The 26,563-nt window shown below is 34.7% G+C and overlaps 1 protein-coding gene across 10 annotated transcripts in view; it reads right to left on the reverse strand.

Annotated features, from left to right (window-relative positions):
• The window catches only part of LOC145691029 (uncharacterized), a 149,529-nt gene that overhangs the window by 64,041 nt on the left and 58,925 nt on the right, over positions 1-26,563 (reverse strand). For 4 of the 10 annotated variants that reach the window (XM_081766587.1, XM_081766583.1, XM_081766588.1 and 1 more), the window contains one exon: positions 20,023-20,630. The exons of the other annotated variants lie outside the window; for them this stretch is intronic. In XM_081766587.1, coding sequence (XP_081622713.1) covers positions 20,023-20,462 — 440 coding nt within the window. In that variant the 5' untranslated portion in view covers positions 20,463-20,630. The remainder of the gene's footprint in view (positions 1-20,022; positions 20,631-26,563) is intronic. 10 annotated transcript variants of the gene reach the window in all.

Genomic DNA, 26,563 nt, shown 5'->3' on the forward strand with positions numbered 1-26,563 from the left:
TGGATTCGACTAGTATAAATGAGGATTGACATCGTTTGTAGGTTGCATTTAAAATACACGTTCAGGTCAATGTTATTCGAACTTGAGTATGAGGTATTGTTATTGAAGCTATTTCAATGCAACTTTGATTATTTGAGTATTCTAATAGGTTAATAGAAATGCTATTTAGCTATACAGAACAGCTGTAATAAATTGAGTAGTCAGTGTGAAATTGACTTAAATCCTGAAAGTGAAGAAATTAGATTTAATTTGCGGAAAACTTTAATGAATGGTTTTGGAGTATTAGCGTACGATCCTGAGTGAGTGCGTGCATTCTGAAAAAAAAACAGCGCCCAAATTCAGATTTCATAATATCGTAATCGTATTAAGATACAATTGGATTATTTAAAGGTTGTTGTTGAGTGACATCATTCAGCTAATGCTATCCAACATCGAATGAATAAATTGTGTTTAATAAAGAATTTTCAAAAACCTGTTGGAAATTTATGATTTGTAATTTATGTATTTATTCATTGTTTATATGCATTATAAGGTATTGGATGTGTAATGGGTTGTTTACTTTTGAGAGTAGATTATATAGTAGTGGTTCTGATGTAGATTTCTAAAATTTGTCATATTTCAATGAACTTTATTTTGTATAATTTCTATATTTTTTGTTATATTTGCCTTTTGCGATCAACATGTCATACTCAGATTTATCGGAAGGTACGGCTTATATAAGTCTAGAAGATATTCCTGAATATTCGGTGGTTGAAATAAGAGATAATAATGATCCACGTTTAAGGCAATTACCTGACGATGAAGTGATAGCACGAATTAATGCTTATAGGGTAGAATCATCATCAAGTTCTAGTAGTAGCGCATTGAATCCTTTAAAATTTAATGAAAGCGAAGGGTTTTTGCGAAATATGGCAGAAACCTCGTATGAATTGGTATATCCGAGTACTGTACTAGGTCAAACGAGCGGTTAGACTTCTGGCGTAACTAGTAATAGACCAACTGATATAAGTGAATTTAGAAGCATGAAATTTTCGGAGTTAAGAATTCATGAGGATAATAATGATGCAATTTTAGGAAAATTAAATACTATTCGTCATGGTACGTCTGAAGATCGTAAATATTTAGTTCAACCTAACTTTGTAGAAAAACTTAAGCAAACACCAAATAAAATTGAACCTAGAGATGTTCAAGAAATATCGGTTGCTTTATCAGATTCCAAAATTAGCGATAACAAATTAAGATCTAGAATAGACTTGAATGAGCCTAGTAGAGTGGTAAGTGTTGCTAAGTCAGGAAATAGGATGCCAGATTCTTTTGTGTGTGATAAGGTAAAACTTGAGAAAACCGCAGCTAGTAAGCTGGAACAACGTAATAGTCCTAGGGAATTCTTGAATCGAATGCCAAATATGAATAATATGGGGTCAGTTAATCCATACTTAGAATTTTGGTCCGGAAATTTGAATCAAACTGAAACTTTGAAAATAAAAGGGGAAAAACCCGAAACTTGTCCTTGTTTGGCATGTAATAAAGAAGGTGTTCGAAATAGAGGAGGTAGCCCTTTAACATATGCTAATCTTTTGGGTCATCAGAACGAAATTGATTCTGGGATGGAAAATAATTTGAAGAAAAAATATGATATTAAAGGTAAATATGGAAATTTAGGTGAAACTAAGAAAACATCTCAGTTAAGATGTTTAAATTGTAATCAAGCAAATGATTATCAAAATAATGTTAGGGTTGGAAACTCTTCTGAATCAATGAATGTGTATATAGATAAGTACATTTTTAATCAAATAAGTAAAATTGTTGATAAAAGACTGGCTCGCTTCAGCGTCATTGACGGCTCAAATGGTTTTCAAGTTTTCGAACTTTTATTAACGATTAATGATTTTATTTTTCATTATAATTTTCCGTTGAGAATGCTGCAATATGCTGTTTCAGTTAAAACTACTGGTCGCTTATATACAGAAATTATGCATGGCATTGGTAGTCAACTGTCTTGGATTGAATTAAGACATCGTCTGGTTCTCAAGTTTATTTCTATGATATTACGTAGTCATTTGGTGAATACCAGAGTTTATAAGATAATGCAAGCAAATGAAGGCATATTGGATTATATTGATAGAGTGTTTAATGCTGCTAAGGTTTCAGAAGTAGGACATTCTGAAACGGAAATTATTCAAATTTTATGTCATGGTATGAACCCGGAGTATAGGTTCAAGTGTTTTGGATACATGATGCCGAGATCAATTGAAGAAATGAGACATTTAGTTGATAATTTCGATCGGTATAAGACATCTAAAAAGGAATTTGCTGAGCTTAGTGCTATTAAAAATAAAAATGCTAGACCTTTTGCTGCTATTAACTTTCAACCCACTATGTCCAGAAATTCTAAGGCTACATATAATGGTAGATCTAAATATAATCCCAGCAATTGTAATAATATTAATGCTGTTAAGCATGAGGGAAAGAATAATACGTGTTTTGGTAATGATGGTAAGAATTTTGGAAGGCATGATACAGTTGGGAAAAAATATTTTTCTGAAAGGGGAAATAAAGACTTCAAGTATGTGAATAATACAGTGGATAAACATAATAATGGTAATGAAAAGCATGTTAGTAATGGTGGAAATAATTATCGATCTTCGAAAGATCCGGTTAGTGGTTCAATCGGTGGTCGGACTTTGAAAATTCATTCAAGTGATTCGAATGCCTCAGAAACTTTTGTATTGGGTGATATTGGACGTAATTTAGTTGCTGTTTGTGTCGACAGTGGAGCTAGTTTGTGTTTGGTGTCCTCAGACTTGGTTAATAAATTAGGAAACTTTATAATTAAGCGGAAAGACATTGAACCAGTCAAATTTAATTCTATGATGGGTCAAAGTGTATCCCAACCTATGGAAGTTACTATGCCGTTACGAATGGGAGGTCTTAATTTCGAAATTGATCTGGTGGTGGTTAGTGGTCTATCATGTGACATTATTTTAGGCAGTCCATTTTTACAACGTTCGAAGGCTGTCTTGGACATTGGTAACCATATGCTGAGATTTCTTGAATTGAAGAGGTATGTTCCCTTGCGAAGTAATGAGGTGTTCAAGAAATTATTAATAAATCTAAGGTTGAGTTGTAATCAGGCAATGAACAGGTTGTAAATCCGGTGTGGATTTATTTGATTGATAACCACGATACCTCGTCATCAAATAAAGGTACTGGGTGTGAAGGAATATCTGGGACATCGCCGCTTGCGTCAGACTTTAAAAACTTACCATCTAAACAGGCAGTTTATGTTCATGGCAGTCCTGAACTGATTGATGCAGCAGTAGAGTGTAATTTGTTAGCTGAAACTAGGGAGGTTGGTTTGCAGTGCGATATATTTTGGGAAGAGGAAGAGCAATACTCATCGGGAATTAATGAATATATTTTAACAGAACAAACTCATAATTCTATTGATCAGTGTGGGGGACTTAATTCAAATTTAAATTCCAATGATATTTCGGAAGTTTGTGGTAAGACTGGGGACCGTAATAGAAAAGATGAGATCAAGCGTGAAGAACCGTGTAATGAAACCGATAATAATTGGACTGAGTCATTTGAAAAAGAGTTTGGACGAAGGTTTCAGAATTTGAAAAGACAGTTAGGAATGGATAGTTCAAGTGATATAGTCATCCAAGGTGAAGAAATTCAATCCGAAGGTATTGAAAACAAGAAAATGAAGAAAAAGGAAGAAAATTTGGAAGTTATGGAAAATGATGATTATTGGTTGGATCCTGACTCGGAGTCTTTTGTTAGATCAATAAAGGAGGAGTATAAAGATGTGATCAATAATCGGGTTGGATGCTTAAAAAATTATAAATATCACTTGTATCTTAGAGAACAGAAATATTTTAATGATAAGCCGTTTCCAATTCCTAGAGAAAAGAGAAAAATTTTTGAAGATGTTATTAAGGATTTAGTTGAACAAGATGTTTTAGTTGAATGTGATCATTCTAGTTATGGGAGTTCTTGTTTTATAGTTAAGAACAAGGATGGTTCATATAGGCTTGTAGCGAATTATGTAAAATTAAATAGTTTGTTGGCTGACTATGTTTTTCCGACTCCACATATGGAAGAGTGCATAGGTAATTTATCTGGATGCCCTTTTATAAGCTCCTTTGATTTAAAGAAAGCTTATTTCCAGTTGCAGGTGGACGAAAAAAGTAGAGATTAACCACTATAGTGACCCCTATAGGTATTTATCAATATAAAAAATTACCAGCTGGTATTAAGATAGGTTCATGCATTTTAGCTAAATGCATGAAGGAGGTGCTAGGAGATCTTGAACAGTATGGGGTATTTTGTTATTTTGATGACATATTGATAGCAAATAAAACTCGTAAGGAGCATGAGAGAGCTATAAGAATGGTGTTGGAGAAACTTAGGCAAAATGGTCTTACTATTTCTTCAGATAAGTCTTTCTTTTTTAAAAAGAGAATTAAGTATCTGGGGTTTACAGTTGATAAGGATAATGTCTGTATGGATCCTAAAAGAGTTGAAGCTATTAAAAGACTTCCACCTCCCAAAACTAGGAAGGCTGTTCAAAAAATTTGCGGAATGTTAAATTTTTATGCTCGTTTCATACCAGGTTTTCAAGAATTAATTGCTCCGATTTCTGAACTGAGATCTACAACAAAAAAATTTGAATGGGGTGAGGTGCAAAATAAGGCCTTTGAGGAAATTAAGAAAATGTTTAGTGAACATGTGATATTAAAATCACCAGACCTAAATAAGCGGTTCTTAATCCATGTAGATGGGTCTAGTGTCGGTCTTGGAGGGGTAGTGTCACAAGTTGATGAGACAGGAGAGATAAGACCTGTTGGGTTTTATTCCCGGAAGCTAAGTGAAGCAGATCGTCACAGATCTATTTATGAAACAGAGTTTTTGAGCTTAGTTAAAACCATTGTTAGGTTTAAACATTATTTATTTAAGGAATTTGACATATACACTGATAATAGAGCACTTACTTGGGTTATTAATAATTCTAGAAGACTTCTTAAATATGGCTCATTAATAGAACAGTTATCTCAGTTTAGCTTTAAAATCCATCATATTAGAACTACTAATAATAAAATAGCTGATTTCCTTTCTAGGACCTATGATGTTATGAATTATGAAATTAAATGCGAAATTAGTGATAGGGAAAAAGGAACATCTTGTTATGGTGAATTTATGGAAATTGCCTTTTAATAGTGAACCATTGGTAGAATTGCAAAGAAAGAATCCTGAACTTAAGAATATAATAGATCAAATTGAAGAAGGTAGAGAAATTCCGAATTTTGAAATAAAAAAGGGATTTTTGTTAAAAAGAACTAAGGCCAGGGTAAATGAATTAAAAATTGTTGTCCCTAAAGATCTAAGGAAGAGTTGAGTTGATTTTAGTTTAGCGTCCCTTTCAGCAGCGAGGCTATATGAGACGTGGACCTACTGATTAACGTGGAATCCGAACCACATGAGCTCCCGCCGGGAATCGAACCCGGGTCTCCTACGCCAAAGGCGCGTACTCTAACCGCTTAGCCACGGAGGAGCTCATCTAAGGAAGAACATAGTGGAGTATTATCACCTTGAATACCTAACAGGTGGACATTCGGGAATTTATAGAACTTTGCATAAAATAATGAAAAGTTTACATAGGAAGGGCTAGTTGACTACGTGAAGGAGTATGTCAAAGGCTGCCCTGAGTGTCAAAAGGCTAAACCCTCAAATGAGAGGAAAATGGGTAGATTAGGATCGCAAGTAGTCGAGAGACCTAATGCTAATTGGATGGTGGATGTCATAGGGCCCTTGCCGTTGAGTGATGGTTTTTCATATGTACTAATAGTTGTAGATAATGCAACTCGTTTTTGTATGCTTGAAAAGATGAGACGTTTATCTTCTAAGAATATTTGTGATAAATTATAGGATCTTTTTACTAAATTTGGATTTATTGAAAGTTTGTCGAGTGATAACGCTTCTGTATTCTCCTCTGATTACTTTAGGAAATTTTTGTTCATTGTTGGGGCTAAACATATTAAATTAAGCCCATATCACCCTGAAGCAAACGTAGCTGAAAGATATATCAAAACGTTGAAATACGGGCTTAAATCCTACTTTGCAGAACTGCAAAATAAGTAGAGTTCGGCTATAAAAGAGTTGCAATTTAATTTGAATCTATCTCAGCACGAGGGAATGAGATCAGTCCCTTCAGAATTGTATTTAGGTAGATCTTTAAATAGTCCGTTGGAAATAAAATGGCAAATTTGTAATGCTGATTTGCAAGGAGAAAAGTCTGAAGAGTTATGGAAAAGAGCCATGTTTAACATGAAAAATTATTGGGAAAAAAGAAAAAAAATATTTGAAAATCAAAGAAGGGAAGTAAATTTACTATTAGGAGATAAAGTTTTGGTAAAAAATCATGAAAAGTCATCACTAAAGGATAAAATAACTAAAAGTTTATGTTATACGTGCATTGGTCCTTTCACTAAATTTAAATTTTTGACTTATAACTCTGTGTTATTAGAACAAGTAGGAAATGAGCAAAATGTGAAAAGAGCACATGTAACAGATATTAAAAAATATTGGGAGCGTAGGAATGTATAAGTTTCTTAAATTAATTTGAATTGTAATATGAAACTGAATTTGGACACTTCAAAACCATATCATTGAAGGATAGTTGAATTGGCAAGAATTAGTGGTAAGGTAGTATTAGAAGTAGTTTAGGGATAGGTTAAGTTAGGTTAAATATTAGGTTAAGTTACGCTATCATGTTCATTTTTAATTGTCATTGTAACAGTATCGCTTCTAGTGTAAGGACTCTTGCAATTCAATTATGTAAATGAACAATATAAATTGAACTCTTCATTTCAGGAAAAATTGCTGTTTTATATAAGATGTGATAGCTTTTGTATATTTCAGGTTTCACTAGAGGGTTTATCACAGTAAAGTTGTCCAAATCGGGAAAATGTAAGAAGTTGGTATTGAGGCATGATCCATGTTTGTTATGGTGAAGATTGGCGAAGATTTCCAGGAAAAAAAGCTGCAGCGAATTACATCTGTGTTGTGGAAATCTCTCCTGAAAAGGACTTAAAGAATGGAATATAGAATATAAAAATTTTTATGTGAATTTTTATATTTTCTGAAGCTTCGAGATTTGTAACGTGTGCACGTTCCAAGTTTAAAAAAAGAAAGAAAATGAAATGCAATAAATCATGGACTTAAAATAATAAAAGAAACAGAAATGGAAAATAATGAAAAATCTAAGGACATACAAGTTACATTGAAATGGTCGTTTAAATGAAAATTAAAAAAATATTCTTTTTTTACTGTTTAAGATTGTGAAAATAGCTTCTTTTGCTGAGTTGTTCTTCGAAGTAAAGGTGTGTTGTAAACAACTGTTCTCGAGGCAATGAGGTTTACGCGTGATGACATAGTTGTCGGTTGCGCTGATCTGGCCTTGGTGGGTGGGCGGAGTCTTCCCTCCCTACCAGGCTTCGTTCATGGGAAAACATAGAAGTGAAGTTGTTTCTCGGCTGGATTTGTGCCTCTAGTGCGAATTGTGTGATATTGAGTTTAAAGGGATTTGACTTTACGAGTTAAAAAGTTTCTATTACGGAATCTATAATATTAATTTTGATACTAAATCGGAGGTTAATTGCTTTTCTTTAATATGCTTAAATCAGATGGGTTAGTTTCCTAGCTTAAATGATTCCTGACTGAAAGTAAAAAAAAGGCTGTGATTCAATGTTTTTACTACATTAGTAGGTTTAAAAAAAGATAGGAATAAAAATTGAGTAGTGAATATCCGTTTAATATGTGAGTTAAATACACTAAAATTAGCTGGGTATGTTAATTTTTGTAGGAAAATTGTGCCTAATTGGAGTGCTCTCAGGAGGGGAGTTCAGACCCTTTGATCAAACTAATGCAAGTTTGTAAAATTCGGTTAAAGCAAATAATCACGTTGCTTTGTCATTTAAATAACTAAAGTAGATAAACTTTTGACTATCATAAATTTAATTTTAAACAGTAGTAATTTTGTTTAGAATTGATAAAATTGTGTTGAATTATTGTAGTAATACTCAATCTAATGCAGGTTATAAAACTTATAATTTCAAGAATTAATTGATCTTTATAAAATGGTTTGAATTAATACCTGAATTTAAGGTGTATAATATTCTATTGCAGTAAAATTCAGTAATTAAAATCCGGAAGTTTGAAGTAAATTATGAAGGGAGAGCTCTGAACTGTAGCTATACTTCCTAGCTTAAAGTTTCAAATATATTTTTTTAAAATCCAATTAACTTTCTGACTCTAGAATGAGCCTGTAATTAAATCGTGAAATTTTGCAATTAATATTCTGTTGGGGAAAATTGGGACTCATTTATTTTTGTATGGCAGTTGGTTTTTAAGTAGAGAAAGTCAAATTCCAATCCATGGTGGTGATGTGGAGTCTCTGGATAAAGGCGTAAGAATGTTTTTATATTAGATACTTGAATCTGGTGAGTATTACAGAGTATTTAATATTACTGGTTACGGTTGAGTAGAGTAGTGGTAGAGTAAGTTTTGGTAGAATTTCATCTCACTCATTACCCAATTGCGTTAATAGTATTCATAAAATTAAACGTAATAAATTGCTGTCTGGTTTAAATAAGTAAAATATAAATTAAAATAAACTAAAACCGATTAGAGTCAAATCATCAATCTCATTTTCCGGGTGATTAGAATTATAGATTACGGAGGAATTAAAATTGGACTCACAAAAAATTATACTTTATTCCTTCTAGAGCAGTCTGTATTCTTTCAAGAAGCTATTGTAATTAAAGGTTTGATATTAAGCTTGCTTCAATCCAGAGTTACGACCATTTTCCATTTTTTTATTTGTGATCATTTCCTTAAACTATTAAATTTAAACAGATATATTTAGTTAATTTTCAACGAAAATTTTGATTGTAATTTTTGTATATAGAAGTCACAATAATTATTAAAAATCTTGAATTGAAAATTAAATTTTATTTCTACCTGAAGAATTCAATCAGTGTTTGAATGAAGCGGTTATGTTAAATGGAAGAGGTGGAAAAGTTTATTTTTGTGGGGGTTTACAGGTGCACCTGAGAGATGCTGCTTCGGCTGAAGTCAGTCGCACTTTAAATAATCCAACCAAAGATTTTCTTTTTTGCTTTATTGCGAATTATGGTTGTAGTAAAGTGTGACAGCGATAAATGTGACACCTTTCTTAAATTCGTTGACTCCCTTATACATGTTCCGGACGTTTTTATTTTTTCTATTATCTTCAAGTTCCTTAATTTTTAGCTTTTAAAAAATCGCGTTTCTTTGTTCTAAAATATTGGAAGTTTCCCGCCTGATATCTGCGAAATTTTGTGTACACATTTCATTCGGATTTTGTAGCCAGCGTAATTTTGCCTGTTTTCTCTTCTCTGCTAATTTTATGCATTCCTGGTCGAACCATGGTTTGTTCCTACGAATATCCACCTGTCCCAATTTTTCTTTTTCGGAAATTTTAATATCTCTAATTTCAATCCAGGTATCCTCAACATTAGTGCACTCCGAATTTTTTAAAGCTGAGAATCTATTCGAAACTTCAATCTGGTATTTCTCTCTTACCTGGCTTTTTTCTAATTTCTTTAAATTGAATGTCTGTTTTCGGACAATGAATATTACCTTTATTCAACGATAACCTCTCTCGTATTATCGCTGCTACCAGGTAGTGGTCAGTGTCATAATCAGCCCCTCTAAACGACCGGACATTAATTATGCTAGATTGCCTTCTTTTATCTACTAAAACGTGATCAATTTGATTGTGTTTTTTCCCGTCTGGTGATGTCCAAGTGTATTTATGAACGTTGCGATGTGGGAATTTTGTATCCTTCACGATTAGGTTTTAGGATGTTGCAAAGTTCACGAGTCTAACACCATTGTCATTACTTCCGTATGCAGACTTTCGTTCTCTATAATCGGTTTGAAAATATCCTCTCGTCCTACCTTCGCATTGAAATCTCATAATAGAATTTTCATATGGTATCGCAGAAGTTGGTCAAATATCCGTTCCACTTCTTTGTAAAAACTGTCTTTTATAACGTCATCCATATCTTCAGTTGGAGCATGTACATTTAAAACAATAACATCACACCACCACCCCTTAAGACTAATAAAAGAAAGTCTGTCAGTAATAAATTCAACCCGTTTAATTGTTGGTAATATAAGTTTATGAACGAAAAACCCTGTTCCTAACTGGTGATTTTTATTTCCTTCCCCGTAAAAAAGAAAGTAAAATTTCCGGAATTCACAGATCCATTTCCTTCCCAACTAACTTCTTGAACTCCTACTACGTCCATCCTGTATTTTTCTAAATCGCTCGTTACGGATTTTAACACGCCTGCCCTATAGACTCCTAATATTCCATGTTCCAAATCTCATGTCCATTTTCTTCTGCTGAGGTCGTGCCAAGTTATCAGTCCTTGTCCGAGCCTTTTGTGAATATTTCTGAACAAGTGCTTTTCTTTACAGGATGAGGTTGGTAGCCCTACCCAAACCCCCAAGCTGGAGGACCACTCCTAGTCGGCTGTCCGCGACTGCTTATTCAGTATATTTGCAGCTATCCTCTATATCTAAAGGCCTTCTCCTCGATCCGCAACCTGAGGACGCGCCATGCTGTGGTGACAGGAACCCACGTTAATTACGCAACATATATAATTAACAAAGTTAACCTGCTACAATGCCTGGTTTGAACTTTTGCAATTTGGTACAATATTACAGAAACAAAATTCGGGAAGAAAATTAAATGCTAATGTACTTATAGCAACGGTTTTGGCCGGTAGCTAATTACTTAAAATGGACAGTTATAAGAAAGGCATAAGTATGTGGGAGGTGAATAAACAGTAGTGAAGGACGGAAGGCAGTGGGTTATAATATTTACCATTACAGATTTTGTGTTTATATATAATTGTGTAATTTTCTCCCCCGTTACTTGTTTTTGAAAAATAAAATAAAATGGCTGTTTAATGAAAGGGAGGCCGGTTTCGTATAATGATCAGTCTAGCTCGAGTAGCGATGATTTTTTGGAATATAATTATGAGTATCCTTATTTGGAACTGAGGCTCGTAGTAGTGCTCGTAATGAGTGTAATGGGTGCTAATTGGTACTCGTACTCGTAATGAGTGTACTTCTCCAATTGTGGAAAGCGGAGCACCGAATGTACGAGGGGATGGTAGGACAGTAAATGCACTTCCACTAACCTATAATTACAGATTTAATTTTTCGAAGCATGCTTTTGAAGACATATATAAAGTCCTAATGAAAGAAATTAATAATCTACCCGTAATTGATGGCTCAAATATAGAGTTAACATTTAAATTTCTAATACGATTAAACAGTTTTCTCAGGGGACGAGATTTTCCATTGGATTTAGTGCCTATCGCCTGTCTTTCTCGTACGAAAGGGGAAATTCAGGAAATTGTACAATCTCTAATTGGAAGCTCCCTCTCATGGAAAACAGTTAATAGAAGAATAATGCTACGTTTGGTCTCTATTACAGCTAGAAACTAGGGATGGCCACAAAGTTCCGGTTCCGGCGGAACCGGTTCCGCGAGGAACCGGTTCTCGGAGATCCGGTTTTCAGAACCGGTTCTGGAACCGGTTCCGAACCTGGATCCGAAAACCCGGTTCCAGAACCGGATCTTAAGAACCGGTTCCAGACCTGGATCCGAAAACCCGGTTCCAGAACCGGATCTTAAGAACCGGTTCCAGATCTGGATCTGAAAACCCGGTTCCAGAACCGGATCTTAGGAACCGGTTCCACATCTGGTTCTGAAAACCCGGTTCCAGAACCGGATCTTAGGAACCGGTTCCAGACCTGGATCCGAAAGCCCCCAAAGACCCGTAAAGGAGGCATAAAGTTCACCTTCAAAAATAATGCAAAGAGGACCATGCGCTTGTGTCTTCCCCGCCCAGACCCGTTTGTGCCCCCAGAAAAACAATTTTGGTCCACCAGTGGGTGTTTATCCAAATGAGTTGGCCAGTTTGCCTGTTTAACCAATGAGTTTGCCAGTTACCCAGTTTATTTAGCCAAATGAAACAAGCTGCCGCCGCCTGGGCGCCTGCCTGTCGCTTCCACCATTTCATCTAGCATACTGTTCACAGCTTGCCAGCAGCTCGGGTTTAGCGTAGGGATGGTCACAAAGTTTCGGTTCCAGCGGAACCGATTCCGCGAGGAACCGGTTCTGTTTTCAGAACCGGTTCCAGACCTGGATCCGAAGAACCGGTTCCAGACCTGGATCCGAAGAACCGGTTCTAGACCTGGATCCGAAGAACCGGTTCCAGACCTGGATTCGAAAAACCGGTTCCGGAACCGGATATTCTAGAACCGGATCCGTTCAGACCCGAAAACCGGTTCCACCAGGAACCGGTTCTGGCCATCCCTACTAGAAACCAGTACATGAAACTTTATTTCTACATTACTTTGAGTGAAAAGACACTTTATGAGTTTATTACTTCTAAATTATCTATCATCAATGTTAATGATATGAATTTTGATAAAAATACTATCTGTAGTCTTATTGTGAATATGGTTAGTCATTAAACGCATGATATTTTTTAGTGGAGGCTGGTATTCCTACTGCTTTTTAAAATTTATTAACTTTAGCAGCTAGATATGATGCTTTATATCGGTACAAAAAAGAATATTATAGGTTACGGAACCGAACCAAGGGGGATAAACAAGACCAGGTACCATCCCGAAAACTTCCCCATATGCTGAATGCGCGTGGTATGCGAAGTCAAGTAGTACAGTTACCAAAAAAATGTTAGGTTTACCAACCTTGCGTTCAATATTCACGTCATAAAGGAGACTCAGGTAGTGGATTACAAATGAGATATAATTATCAGGGAACACAAATAGATTCTTCTTGATTTCGAAATACGAAAAAAAATTAGAAATTCACACTATAACTCTAATAGTTTTAATAGTGTACAGGTTGCTCAATACCAAATTATGTTTAATGGAAATTGAAAGAAAATTGGGGATTCTACTGAAGCTAGTGTTTATCACATGGAAAATGGTTTTAAAAAAGTTAATTTCTCTATTAATATATGTTAAAGGTAAAGACATACCTTGTTTAGTTGATACTGGTGGAAGCAATACTTCTATTGGCCAGCGTTATTTTCAACATTTACGAACTATGTTGTTTGAAAGTGGAGAAAGTGAACTTGCAAACCATGGGTCTTGGGAACATTCATATTTCTATTAATCAGAGAGTGCGTATTTATTTTCGAGTGGGACGTCAGCAGTTTTCTGAACTGTTTTATAAAATTGACTTTGAAGATTTTGATATCCTATTGGGAAATTTTCACACTAAATACAATGCCATCACAGGCATTTCTAATAACGTATATAGAGTACAAAATAGAAGATTAAACGTTCCTGTACAAGATGCTTCTCAGTTGTCTCCGGGAACTTCTCGCTCTTCCCTGTCTAGTTCTAGGGGAGAGGATCGTGGAAGGCATCCACCACACGGTTCAACGACGGTTCGCTAAAAGCATCATCTTCCAATAGTATCTCAATGATTATTTGTCCACAACAGTCTGGTTTTCTGGAAACTACTGAATCCACGTCCAAGGGAGTTGTTCTTAATAAGGCAGACTCGGAGCTGGAGGTTTATTATGAGCATTCGTTTCTTCATCTTGAAGGAATATCCCGGAAGGAAATACAAGGTGTATATATATGGTTTCTTCTGAAATTTTAGTTGGACACCAGTTTACAGATGTACGTTAATAAACTTTTAGATAATTATTGAGATATAATCACAGACAAAATAGGTCGTGTTAAAAGTTTTGAATATCAAATAGAATTAACTGATAAAACTACAATAAGGCAACAACCTTACCAACTTCCCACCTTTAAACAGAAAGAGTTAGAACAATATATTGAACAACTTGAAAAGTAAAATAATGAAATCTTTGAGTTTTATGTCCCACATATATGCCGGTTTGGCTAAAGGAGACGGTGATGATGAGTAATAAATGAATGAAGAAAATGGGAGGAAACGGGAGAACCCCGAGAAAGCCCACGCGCACGGTGTTTGTTCACCACAAAGTTCACTTGGCGGGGGCTTGGATCGAACCCGGGACCCCTAGCACCAGAGGTGAAAGCTCTACCACTGAGCCACAGCGGCCCCAACTTGAGAAGGATGATATAGTAGACAGGGTAGAATCTTCGTCTTTTACTTCACCGTGCATTTTAGTTAAAAACTCAGGTAAATGTTCGTGGCGTATGGAGAAATTAAGAGAGTGGAAGTTAATATCTTTCCGGCTCCTAACATGGAGAATGTTATTTCCAACATTTCTAATCATACTTTATTCAATGTAGTCGACCTCGGTCTTACTTTTTTTTAAATTGACCTTGACAAAATACAGTCGTAACTATACGGCTTTTATTACTAAAATAAAATTATCAATTTAAGGTCTGTCCTACGGATTTTTTCAATAGTCCGTTTCTATTGAGTAATTTGATGAGTAAGGTACTTGATGAGTTAATTCGCAACAATCTAGATATTTCCTATGACGATATGCTCTTGTTTAGCTCTGACGTACAGTCATAAGAAATTATTAGAGGAAGTTCTCTCTCGTTTGAGAAAATGGGGTATAACTATTTCCCCTCAGAAAACGTTTCTATTTCAGCATTCCATTAAGTATTTAGGGTTTCGATTTGAAAGCGGATCCATGAGTATTGATTCTGAAAGTATTAAGGCAATTCAGGATATACAAAAACCTAAAAATAGCAAAGGTGTTAAAATCTTTTCATTTTTTGCCTTTTACGCTAAATTTGTTCGGGATTACTCTGAATTAGTTGCTCCGTTACAGGAACTACGTTCTTCTAAGAAAATATTCAAGTGGACTAAAGAACATGATATAGCTCTTCATAAATTAAAAGATGAATTTTATGAACAAGTAGTTTTGAAGGTCCCTGATATTAATTCTAGGTTTATAGTCCATTCAGATAGTAGTTTGCGCCATTTTTCAGGACTTCGGTATGACGATCAACGCAGGAGGTCAGTATGACGATCAACGTAACTTAAGACATGTTGCTATGTTTTCGAAGGCTATACCACGAACTGATTGGAGTAAGAACGTGTACGAACTGGAACTGAAACCTTTAGATATTTGCTTAGAACGGTTTGAGTACTATTTATTTAATCCATTTCTTGTGTACAGTGACAGTAAAACTTGCTCGTTTTACATTTAGAACAAAATACATCAGGACGAAGGTAAATTGTATACCTGATTTTCTCAGAAGTATAGGAAATCATCTAGAACTCTACACCAGAGATGAAGAAACAGTAGAAGTTATTAAAGATTACGTTAAAAGTGTAAATGTATTTTTTATAAATATTTGCAAGTATTTTGATTGCGGTGTTTCCTTAAAACTACCAAAGGAAAGACCTTCAGCTGAAGGAAAATATTACCAAACTAGAGAATAAACAGGAGTTAAGAGGTTATAAATTGCAAAATAATATCTTATTAAAACAAACGAAAGGTAAATCTGGGCAAGGTTTTAGAGCCGTAGTACCTTCTTCATTAATAAAGTCCATTCTTGAGTATGCCCATAATTCCTTGGTGCCGGGAGGTGACATGGGAATAAACAAGACAATACCTAAACTGTCTTCGAGCTTTACATGGTCTTCAATGCATACTGATATGAAGAATTATGTAAAGGTCTGCGATGTATGTCAGAAGTGCAAGGTTCAAACCACTAAATCTATGGGTAATTATTATAGAAGAATAGTTGAACACCCCAATTATGTTTGGCATAATGGCGTAGCTCGTAGACTGTCTAATAGTTCAGGCCATAAGTATACTTTGATTGTCAGTAGATTCGTGTTTTCAGAACCTATCAGACAATTAATATCAAAAACAATTTGTAATAAATTGTTACAATTATGTGTGAGATATGGTTTTCTGGGTTCTGTGTTACACGATGGAGCTTCTTACCTTGTATCAGATTTCTTCACTCAACTTTTATATTCTTCTGGTATTCAGGATGTGATATTATACCCTTGTAATCCTTCTCCGAAAAAACTGAAAGGATCGTATGGTCAGCGAAGGACTTGATTTGTGCGTATGTTGATAAATTACAGAGAAAATGGGCCAAACTGTTAACTAGAATCGCGTTCACTATCAACATTAGCATGAACGAGACTATTGGTTTTTCACCCAATGAAATTTATATGGGGAAAAAATTGTATCATCCTTCAGATATCAAGTGGTTGTTAGATTTAGCAATTCTTCATGAAGATAAGAATAAGGAAGAGAAGTTTGCTACCATAAGTAATCATCCATAATGCCAAACAAGTGAAAAAATCTATTCACAGAGAAATATCCCACTTACTGTACATATTTGTGATCTTGTTTTGGTTAAAGAATGATGTATTGTCTGTAGAAAAACACCTTAATCCGAAAATATCGCCTTATTGGGATGGCCCAGTTTAGTATTAAGTAAAAATACTCAAAACACCGTTTCGCTAGAGAATGTAGAGTATCCTACTATTCGGTTGAAAATTCACATTACTTTTTGTAAACCTTATAATATTCCTCAAAATTCTCAAGTTGATGTTTGAACTCTCTTTAGAAAACACTTATCTTTTCATGAGATTTTGTGGCTATTATTATTGTTTTGTGTATAATGATGTCTGAGTTCTTGTTGTGTTTAATTTTGTTTTTCCTACAGGAACCTTCACAATTGATAGGGGCTAGGAGCTGTAGTACAGTAAATCATCATCATCTGTATATGTCGAGTTGTATGTAATGGATGTCAATTTGAGAAAATTTTGTAAGATGAATAATCATATAATTTGGAAGATAATTGATAATGCAAAAAAATATTATTCTCGTTTTATTTATGGATTGCTTCTGGAAAGAGAAATTTTCTGAGCCCTCCGGGAGGAAGGGGGGAATTTTGTGTTGCGTTCAGCCGTATAATAAAAATTATGTTTAAAAATGTTTGTAAATAAAATCTTCAACTTAAAGACAGTAAGACAATAGCGGAATAATGTTTGTCAGTTGCTCTTTCTTCCACTATCGCTGGAAGTTCTTACTTCCTGCTGGATGGCGATAGTTGTTCCTGTATGCATTTGTGAGGCGTCCAGCTAAAGAGCGGCGTATTGCAGCGGGTAAATAGAATGGGTGTAGTTCGTGAATAGTCTGATTTGACCTTATAATATGGAATAGTGAAACGGAATTGTATTAATACATTGAAATGAAGTTGTGAGAATTACAGGTTTCTTTATGGTTAATGGAGATTGGTAAAACCTAACCACTAAATTAATATTTTATTTTTTAAAATCAGTTTGAGGCAAAATTGAGAAAGAAAACGAAAGATAACGATTGATTTATTCTGGTTTGTATGTTAGATTTAAGTTGTATTTGGGGACCATTATATATCCGGACCTTAAAGGCAGAGGGGAGTAAGTCATTTTTATTAAATTTTCGGGAGAGAGAGAAAACAGCGACTTACTTCTTTTTGGCTTTAAGTGCCTTCGGACTTATATCCAATTTTATTGTTGCTATTTGATAAAGTATTCATAATACAAGCTTTCTAAGAATATGAGATATCAGAACACACGTTTTAAATTTGGCAATTACTCATTTTCAGAAAAAAATGACTCACTTCTCTCTGATTTTAATGTCCGGAATTATTGTTTCATGTTTCGTGTTATCGAGTCTTGAAGAAAAAGTAAATGAATAACTATTCTGAATTTAGCTTATGCCTCTTAATTTAGACTTAATAGATAGGTTGGTTTTGCTGTTTAATAACCTTTTGGATTAGTTTTGTTTTTCAGCAATTCTAACAGCAGTAAACCGAGAAAATAAAAGAAGGAAATTAATAGCTTTAATCAAATGGCATTTTGAATGTTTAAGATCTATTACCTTATTGCTCTCTATTGTGGGGATTTTATACTCTTTCCGTTTGCTGGCAAACAACCCTTGAATAAAAAAGATGAAAGCATATTGTTACTTGCTATTCCTGTGAAAGAAACCGACTTAAGTGAAGCCAAATGCTATTTCCATTTCTATATATTGTTATTTGATCTACATATGTTGTAATAAAGTTTGTTATCTGTTATTGGAAATAGGTTTTGTTGAATTGCCCTTATAACTGGTAACCTGCTATGCCGCTTCTAACAAAAGCGCTCACCCTACGTGTCACCGTTAATTTTTCGTATTGATTGTTTTGTAGTTTTTAGATTTAATTTTTTAATTCTTATGACTTAAGGTGGCAAAACAACTCGTACGGAAAATTTCCTGGGCATAATTATATATGTGTATTTATTACGCAGCAAAAATAATCCTGGGCAATCATCGCAGCTTCTCGAAAAAAAAAAAAAAAGAGAATCTCGAAAGTATTATGATTTAAAGTGTACAATTATCAAGACACTTCTGCTAGTTGTACCAATAACTTTCAGAATGTTTTCCATGGTACAAGTACCAAAGAATTCTCAGTTGTGTGCTCATGTTATATCAACAGACTACTGGCAATTATTTTCTTTAGATTGGTGGTTCCAATCAGTAACCCAGACTCACTGATACGCTAGGCACTCCAGTTTATTATTGATGAAATAAATGTATATCCGGCATGTCTGGAATAGTAGCCGAATGTTCAATACGGACGCTTGCAAATTTCTTATAGATAGTGAAACAATGCAATACATAGCGCATTAATTTATGTTGCGAATAATGAGATGATGATGATGCGTGTTTTGTCCAGAAACAATTCCATTTTCTTCAAAACTTCTTTTCGTTTCAATCTTACCAATAGCTTCTCATGAGTTTGAAAAATGCATAATACCGTACGAAGTCTTGCAGCTTAACGTTCCAGAATTATGCCCATTAGGCTAACAAAGACGGATGATTAAGGCAAACAAATGATGATGGAAGAGTCTGTGGTATGAGGCTGTGAAAGGAAACAGGAGTGTCCCGAGGAAACCCTCAGATATCATGTCCAATATAAGCGTACTAGGCAAGGGGAATGAACCAGAAACCACACGTAGCAGACAACTGAGACCACGCACCATGCTCTACAACTGGTTTACCGCGTCCTCATGTAACACCACAAAAGAATTACAGTCTGCTGCATGCAATGTTTGCCAGAAGACTATCTAAATATTGAAGTTTGCAACCATCATACCTTGGCTCGTGGTATTACATAGTCTGCTAAACAGCAACTCCCTGTCAATAGTTATGTTATAAAATTTTACTGCTTTCATCATTAGTTTAAAAGCTAAAAAAGGCGTATCAAGATAAATGATCTACCTTTCAGATTAGAGTGGTTCTTATTTTCTGACTTCCAAGTGGTTTGTATCACCTCATTGAGTACCTAAATAGTTAGACAACCGTAAACCATGTTGAAAATAAACTCATTGAACAACATTAAACGGTGCCTTAAGCTACCTGAAGTTTAAAATGTATTTACAACATAAAATATGAGGCAAAGTTACTTTGTAAATTTCGAACCGCTAAATAGCGTGACATATTTTGAATAGAGGTTAAAACGGTAGAACTACATCTATTACTGTATAGTATCTTCAACGTGGTGATCTTGAAGTCCTTCATTTTAGATTTAGGTCCAAATTTTTAATAAGAATGAGCCTTTTAAAATACCGCTTTCTGGATATTTTTGACATAAATATAAATTTGACGCTACTTCTAACTTACCTACAATCACTTAATAACTATTATCTTTATAACATATGTTTATTAAATTAAAATTGTTTTAGAAAACTTGGAAGATAACCTTGCGTCATGTTGCATGCTGTAAATGCATTTAAAACTTGAGGTCACTGAAAATGCCATTACTGTTATTAAACTGACCTTGTCATTTTCATCGGTTAACTTCATCTCCTGTGGAACTATTTTAGGAGGTGAGAACATAAAAGAACGCGGAAGTTGAAAATTAAGGACTGTATTATATAATATATATGCTAGGGAGATAAATAGTAAACTAACCTTGAAACTTTTGTGTCATTTGAGATTCCTTCATATGTGCATCGAGCTTCATCGTCTAAAATTTCAAATCTATTATCAGGTATAATTGAACTAGTTACGTTATCATCACTATCTGACTTCACTGAAACAAACTCTGTATCGCAAATTGAGGTAAATAATGGTTTTTCGTCATCACTAATATGTTCATATTTAAGATGCAGTAATTGTGTTTCGGTATCGTCAGTGCTGTGTTCACTAGCGATATCTGTTGCTACTGGCTCTGAATTTTCAGTTAGATATTCATTTTTAATTTCTGTGGGCACAAGATGTGATTTCTCACTGACAAATAACTCACTTTGGTCCTCTGGTTCTTCTTTATAAACAGTTACAAAGGAGAGGGCTAGCCCAGATTCCAAGGGACAATCTTCAGTTTTAGTTTTCGAGTCTTGCTCCATGGGCATATTGGTGGGAATATTATGTCATTTGTTTAAAGTAGATAAACTCAGTTTTGTATTTTACTTGGGATCAATTTAGGAAGTCTAAATACCGAAACACTAAAGAAATTGGAAACAAATTACATTTTACTTTTCAAATGTCTTTCACTTGTCGGTTGCACAATCGTCTTCAAACTAGAAAAGAAATAGAAACATTAATTCAATTACATAAATGTGTTCCTTTGTTCATATATATATATAAACACAATGGCACCGATCCCAGGGGGCCGGGCCCCCATGTATTTTTATTTTTTATGAATGGACTCCCCAGTTAGTGAGAAATCGGCGACGTTATATATATACTGATGAACAAATTAGGAACTCTTTCGATTTATTCATGCATACACATTTATCATGGAAACGTGGAGGCTTCCATATAATGGATGAGAAGGAAGTATGATCCAGTACACAACATTGAAATTATTTTTTAAAGAAAAAAAGTATACCTCAGAAATCAATGAGAACCAAGGAGGGACTAGAAATCATTTGTCTATCGCTCTCAGTACTCTAGTTGCCATGGCGAAAACATTTAACGCTAGTAACACACAGAGAAAGAAAAAAATCATTAAATTTCGTAAGTCAAACCTCTCATTTAGTCTAAAGGGTGTAAGTATGTAACTTTAAAAAGAAAAGTAATGTTATTTCATGAGAAATCATACAGATGTACTAAAATTAAAACGGTAGAGGAACAACGTGTATTAGTGAATAAAATCTAAAGCGGCTATGACATTTCCGGAACAAATTGCGGTAACTCAGTCAGCTGTTCGTTCATTTTATTTATTTTGTGAATTTCCTTACAATAGGGAGCTGCGTTGGCTTAAGATTGCAACGTTATCTCTGGTGTATGAGGTCCATGGTTTCATCCCAGTTAGCCCCAAATGAGATTTCTAGTGAACGAAACACCATGTGTGTGGGTTTTCTCGGGTTCTGTCATTTCATCCCACTCTTCATTCCACCATTTCATTCATGACTCATCATCATCGTTTCCTTCAGCCTAGCTTGCGTAACAGTGGGACGAAAATTAAGATAACATTTCATTTTTCCTTATGATAAGTTTTTTCCTATTTGGTTTGTAGACTAGCTTCTTGGTGAATTTCTTTGTTAATGAGATACTAGAAGAATAATTTTATGGTAATTTTAATATTTATCTACGATCTTAAAACCAATCCATGGTTTTCTAATCGCTGTTTATATTTATTCAAATGAGAATAGTTGTAATCATAGAGTCAAATGAAGATTTTAAACACCGTTCTCAACAAGTTTCAAGGTCGTTACCTGTGATTTATAGCATACAATTAGTGATATAGTGGTTTCAAAAAAGATAATCTCTTAACACCTTAATATTTAACTTTCTGTAATTTGGTATATACGCTTATACGAGATTTATTTTGTAACCCGTACAAAAGTACACAGATTTATATAGACAGCAGCCACTATTTGAAACAAAAATGAAAATGAAATCTTTGAGTTCTACGTCCCACGATTATGCCGGTTAAGCTAAAGGAGACGGTGAGAATGATAAATGAATGTAAAGGTGGAATTAAGAAAGCGGGAGGAAACGGGAGAACCCCGAGAAAATTCACGAGCACGGTGTAATATTTGAAACAGTTTAGCTTTAAATTACAAGTGTACTGAACATTTCGTAATGTAAATATACATAGTGTGTGTACTGCTTTCAGTATGGTGGTTAGTAAAGCAATCACACTTATATCATCAACCTCACTTGGTTGCAAACCGTCAAGCTCATAGTTAAACAAGCTGTTAATATTTTACGGTCACAATAAATGAATACAAATTAAACAGCAGTATTTAAAATACGAATGCGCACCGGCACAGTAATCTTTTACAGGCGAGGTATGGATTTTATGTGTGTGTTCGTTAGATGTGTGAATACTGTCATATCGAAAACAAGAGAAAAATATCTATCATCAGAGCAATGGAAATATTTGCCTTACCTTTTTATACAACGTAAGTTTGTTCATGACAGGTTAGTTCTGTTATATCCTTCATGCATTTTAAAACACAAGCAAATCAGAACAGAAACTATACTAGATCTATATCAAATTCACGCAAATGACAGGTCAAATTTCGTCATTATATGTGTATTGCGCAACAGATAGTACAAATATTCATGTCTGTAGCTTCTAATGCAAATAATCATCAGTAACTTGCAAAGCAGTGGGAGGGAAATTTTACACAGAAAAAACTCTTATGCACGGGATAAAATACGAGAGCTGTAACTAAGATACTACAAGTATATGGTCAGACTAATATAGTTCAGGAAATATGTATATAACACTGCACTGGTGATAAGAGGTGATTCATTGAAGCAACTCATCAATTCGGTTAACAATCACTCAGGCTCTTGGTGTTGCAAAATAAATTTTCTCTTGCAACCATGCAGTATTAATGAAGAGCTTTCAATGAAATTCCTTGTTTTAAAGATAACAACAACATATACTAATATTTTTTTCATTACACAGTACTTCTGCATACCTCCAGTGACCCTTTGTTTTCTTTGCTCCAAAACTTACGGTTGTTGTAAGTGGAGGTAACTTTTGGAGGACAAATAAGCCTTATTTTAAAATCAGACTTTGTATCAGCATCTTAAAGCCACATATATGTGAAGATGGCACGAACGTAATCGACGAATATGGTAATTATTATGCTGAAACTAGATAATGATTTTTATAGAAATCATTATATATTTGTACCATTATACTTGTTGTTACTTTTTCATTTTTTTAATAGGGCAGATAGCAAAATATAAGCCACTTTTTAGAAAGTTTACAAATATATTGTGTCAATTCTCAAGGAAAGAATGACATTTAACACTTTGGGTGCGAAGGCCGTAAGCACTGTCCTTTTCCTGCTCGCGGAATTACTTTGGCAGTTTTCAAATTAACATACAGTAGCAACAAATGGAATAATGTGAAATTTTGTTAAAATAATAAAGTATGATTCTTTGTTGATTAATTAAAATAGTTTTGTTTCGATATATTTGGTATCGACATGTTCGCGATATTTTTGAAAGAAACTATTATCTCAGTTTGAAAAAGAATATATATAGACCTCAATATAAGTTATAAAAATACAAACTGAGTACAATACCATTATTTGCACATAAAAATGCATGTAACAAACAGTAGAATATTGTATGATACATAGCAGAATAGTATACGTTATTCTTGCATTAAAGGAAAAACATAGGGTGCACCAAAAATACTTGTCTAAACTTGCTCGTATTTCGTACATCCCTGCAGTTACAAATCATGTCTACATTTTGTGTGAAATAAATGGAAACATTCCTGAATGCAAAGAGCAATACTGCGATCTGGGCAATAATACCTGCAATTATCTTTTACTCTTTCTCCCTTTACTTTCCTTCGTTGTGTGAGCTACCTGATGTTTGCTGACGGTATCTTTCCTCGTAAAGTGCCGTTCAAAAAGCCGAGCAATTTTCGCGCTGCCAGTATTATGCGTTGTTGTCGCACTGGTTGGTTCCACTAATTGTGAGCATTGTGATTTCACTGTTATGCACAAGTACCGCATTGACCACTGCCATCAAAATTATATGTATAGCAAGGCACACTACCATTCCATGCTTCTGTGTTTGAGAAGAACAATGATTATTTTTGGTCGGAAAGGTCCTCATTTTGTTCGAATTATAATCCAATACCAACAGTGGTTCTCTGTCTCTATTTCTCTTTTATTCATTACAATCCCCATACTTGCTGTGTGTCTGGTAGATAACATCGGTACGTCGCGTTTATCCTTGCATTGCAACACTAGAATATTTCCTCGTTTTCTTTATACTTGTACACTTTTCTTCAATTTCATGACCTGTGCTCCCATTGGTGTACTCTTTCGTTGTTTCATAAGTGTTCCCAACAAAGCCCTGTCTGTATAGTTTTTAGAGTTTCTGCCAATAATACACCGGTATAGAACCTGTCTGTATGGGTGATTCCAAGAAAAAGGGAAATTTAATGTCACGGACCTTTCTTCAAACTACTACTAGAAAGAAACATCTCATTTTTTTTTTTTTTTTTGGTAGTAACAGTCACAAAGTAGGTATGCCACGTATAACAGTTTGCAAATATAACACGAACTATACGTTAAAAAAATAATTATCCAGATTTCTCAACACCGTGGGTTGTCACAGAGTACAGTTGACTGATTTTAATCAATAAATTACAACTGAAGTCCCAAATCAAACATCACTTATGGTAATTAAATGGAAGAGAACACTTCAACGTTTCGGTTTTATGGAGAGTAAATCTTTCTAACGATTATTTTCGAAATTTTGAGTATGGTTTGTTTCTGTCACCACTATTTTGTCTAAATTCCATAGCATGAGAAAAAATTCTCATTACTCTCAACAGAAGCATAGTCGTCCACATTGGCAACAACCACAAGGCAGATATGTTTGACTGAAGAACAGAAAAAGTTGTGTGCATGTGTTAAAAGCTATAGGAAAAATATTTTAGTGTGTAGAAAGCAGATGCGTATATTAATTGTTACTCAACACCATGGTATTTATTACTGAATGTATTTGTATGGTATGTACCTTCATCCCCTTGATAAACGTAGGCCTTAACGTAGAAAATTCGTACACAATTACCCACATGTACAGCAACGGAAAAATTATAGTCAATTTTTTTAACTCCATGGTGCTCAACTAAATGTGCATCTGTAAACTAAGGAATCCACGATGTTGAGACAAGTTCACGTAGTTGATAATCCTATAGTGTTTGTTATTCTCATGCTCTTCCAAACATTTGTATTTCAACACATTGATAGAAATAAAGATCGTTTACGGTCTAGTGACTAGTACGCTCGGCACTTCGTGCGTGGTTCTGGGTTTGTTTCCCGGTGAAAGTTCAAAAATTAATTGTGTTTACTTCGCACAGTGAGGTAATTGAAAAACTCATTTGAGAAGAGATATACTGAAACCTGATCGCGCAGACCATCACAACGGCCGAAGGAGCCGACAGGCTGACCACGTGCCATTCACACTCAAAGGCCGGCTGGTGGGTCTTAGCCCATTAAAGAAGTGTTTCGCGGAAGTTCACTTTTGCGGCTGTCAGGTAGCCGAAGGTAAAACTTCAGTCAAGTCGAGATGGATGGTGTCTGTTTTTAACCTATTGACGTTCTTTTTAACCTATATAAGTACTGTGCGCACCAACAAAAAGCTTTTAAAGAAGCTATAAGAAAAATATTTTCCTGCGTGGAAAGCAGGTGCCTATATTCATTGACATTGGTTTATTTCCTCTCTTGATTGATTGATATTGGATTATTTCTTCTTAACTAATTTGCAACTTCCTCCAACTCATTATTTGTCATATATGAATCTCAATAGAAGTTTATTATAAATTAGGAAAAAATAAATTTGCTACGTACAATTTGGTACGTAGGCATTTAACGAAAAAAAAAAACATCAAAATTTTTCAATATCAATAAATTTCTTATATTTCTAAATGTTTCTTGTGTAATACTCTATAAGAACCAATATTTGTTAGTTTTTCTTATATCGGATTAAAATGAGAAAAAGATTAAGTGAAAAGGAAAAGCTAGAAAGAAAAAGGGAAGCCGGAAAGAAACGTCGGTTTGTAATCAGGAATGATCCTATTAAGTATGAAGAGTTCAAGAGGAGAGAACGAGAAAGGTGGAGAAAGGCATATTCTCTTTATCCCAAAGAGAAGAGAGAATAAAGAGCAAAAGGTGGCGACCATCATCAAGAGAACTTTACGCAAGGAAATAATCCGCACAATTTCCTGAAAAATTTGCTACTTACTTGTTAACATCTATTATAAAATGCAAGAATATTACATGGAACTATTTCGAAACTGAACATGGGAAAGGTGTTCCCGATGGGGTAGGAGCCACTCTTGAAAGAACCTCAGAATGTCTTATTGCTCAAGGATATGATGTAGACATTAACTGAACAAACGAGAAAACATTGCAGTGATGTCATGATATACACTGTTTCAAAGGAAGAAATTTAGTCTGTCGAACAGCAGCTTCCTCTCACCACGAAAAGTTTTGTGGGAACATCAAAAGTACATCAA

This window comes from Thermobia domestica, chromosome 7 (assembly GCF_964235325.1).
Source record: "Thermobia domestica chromosome 7, izTheDome1.hap1.1, whole genome shotgun sequence".
NCBI classification, from domain to species: Eukaryota; Metazoa; Arthropoda; class Insecta; order Zygentoma; family Lepismatidae; genus Thermobia; species Thermobia domestica.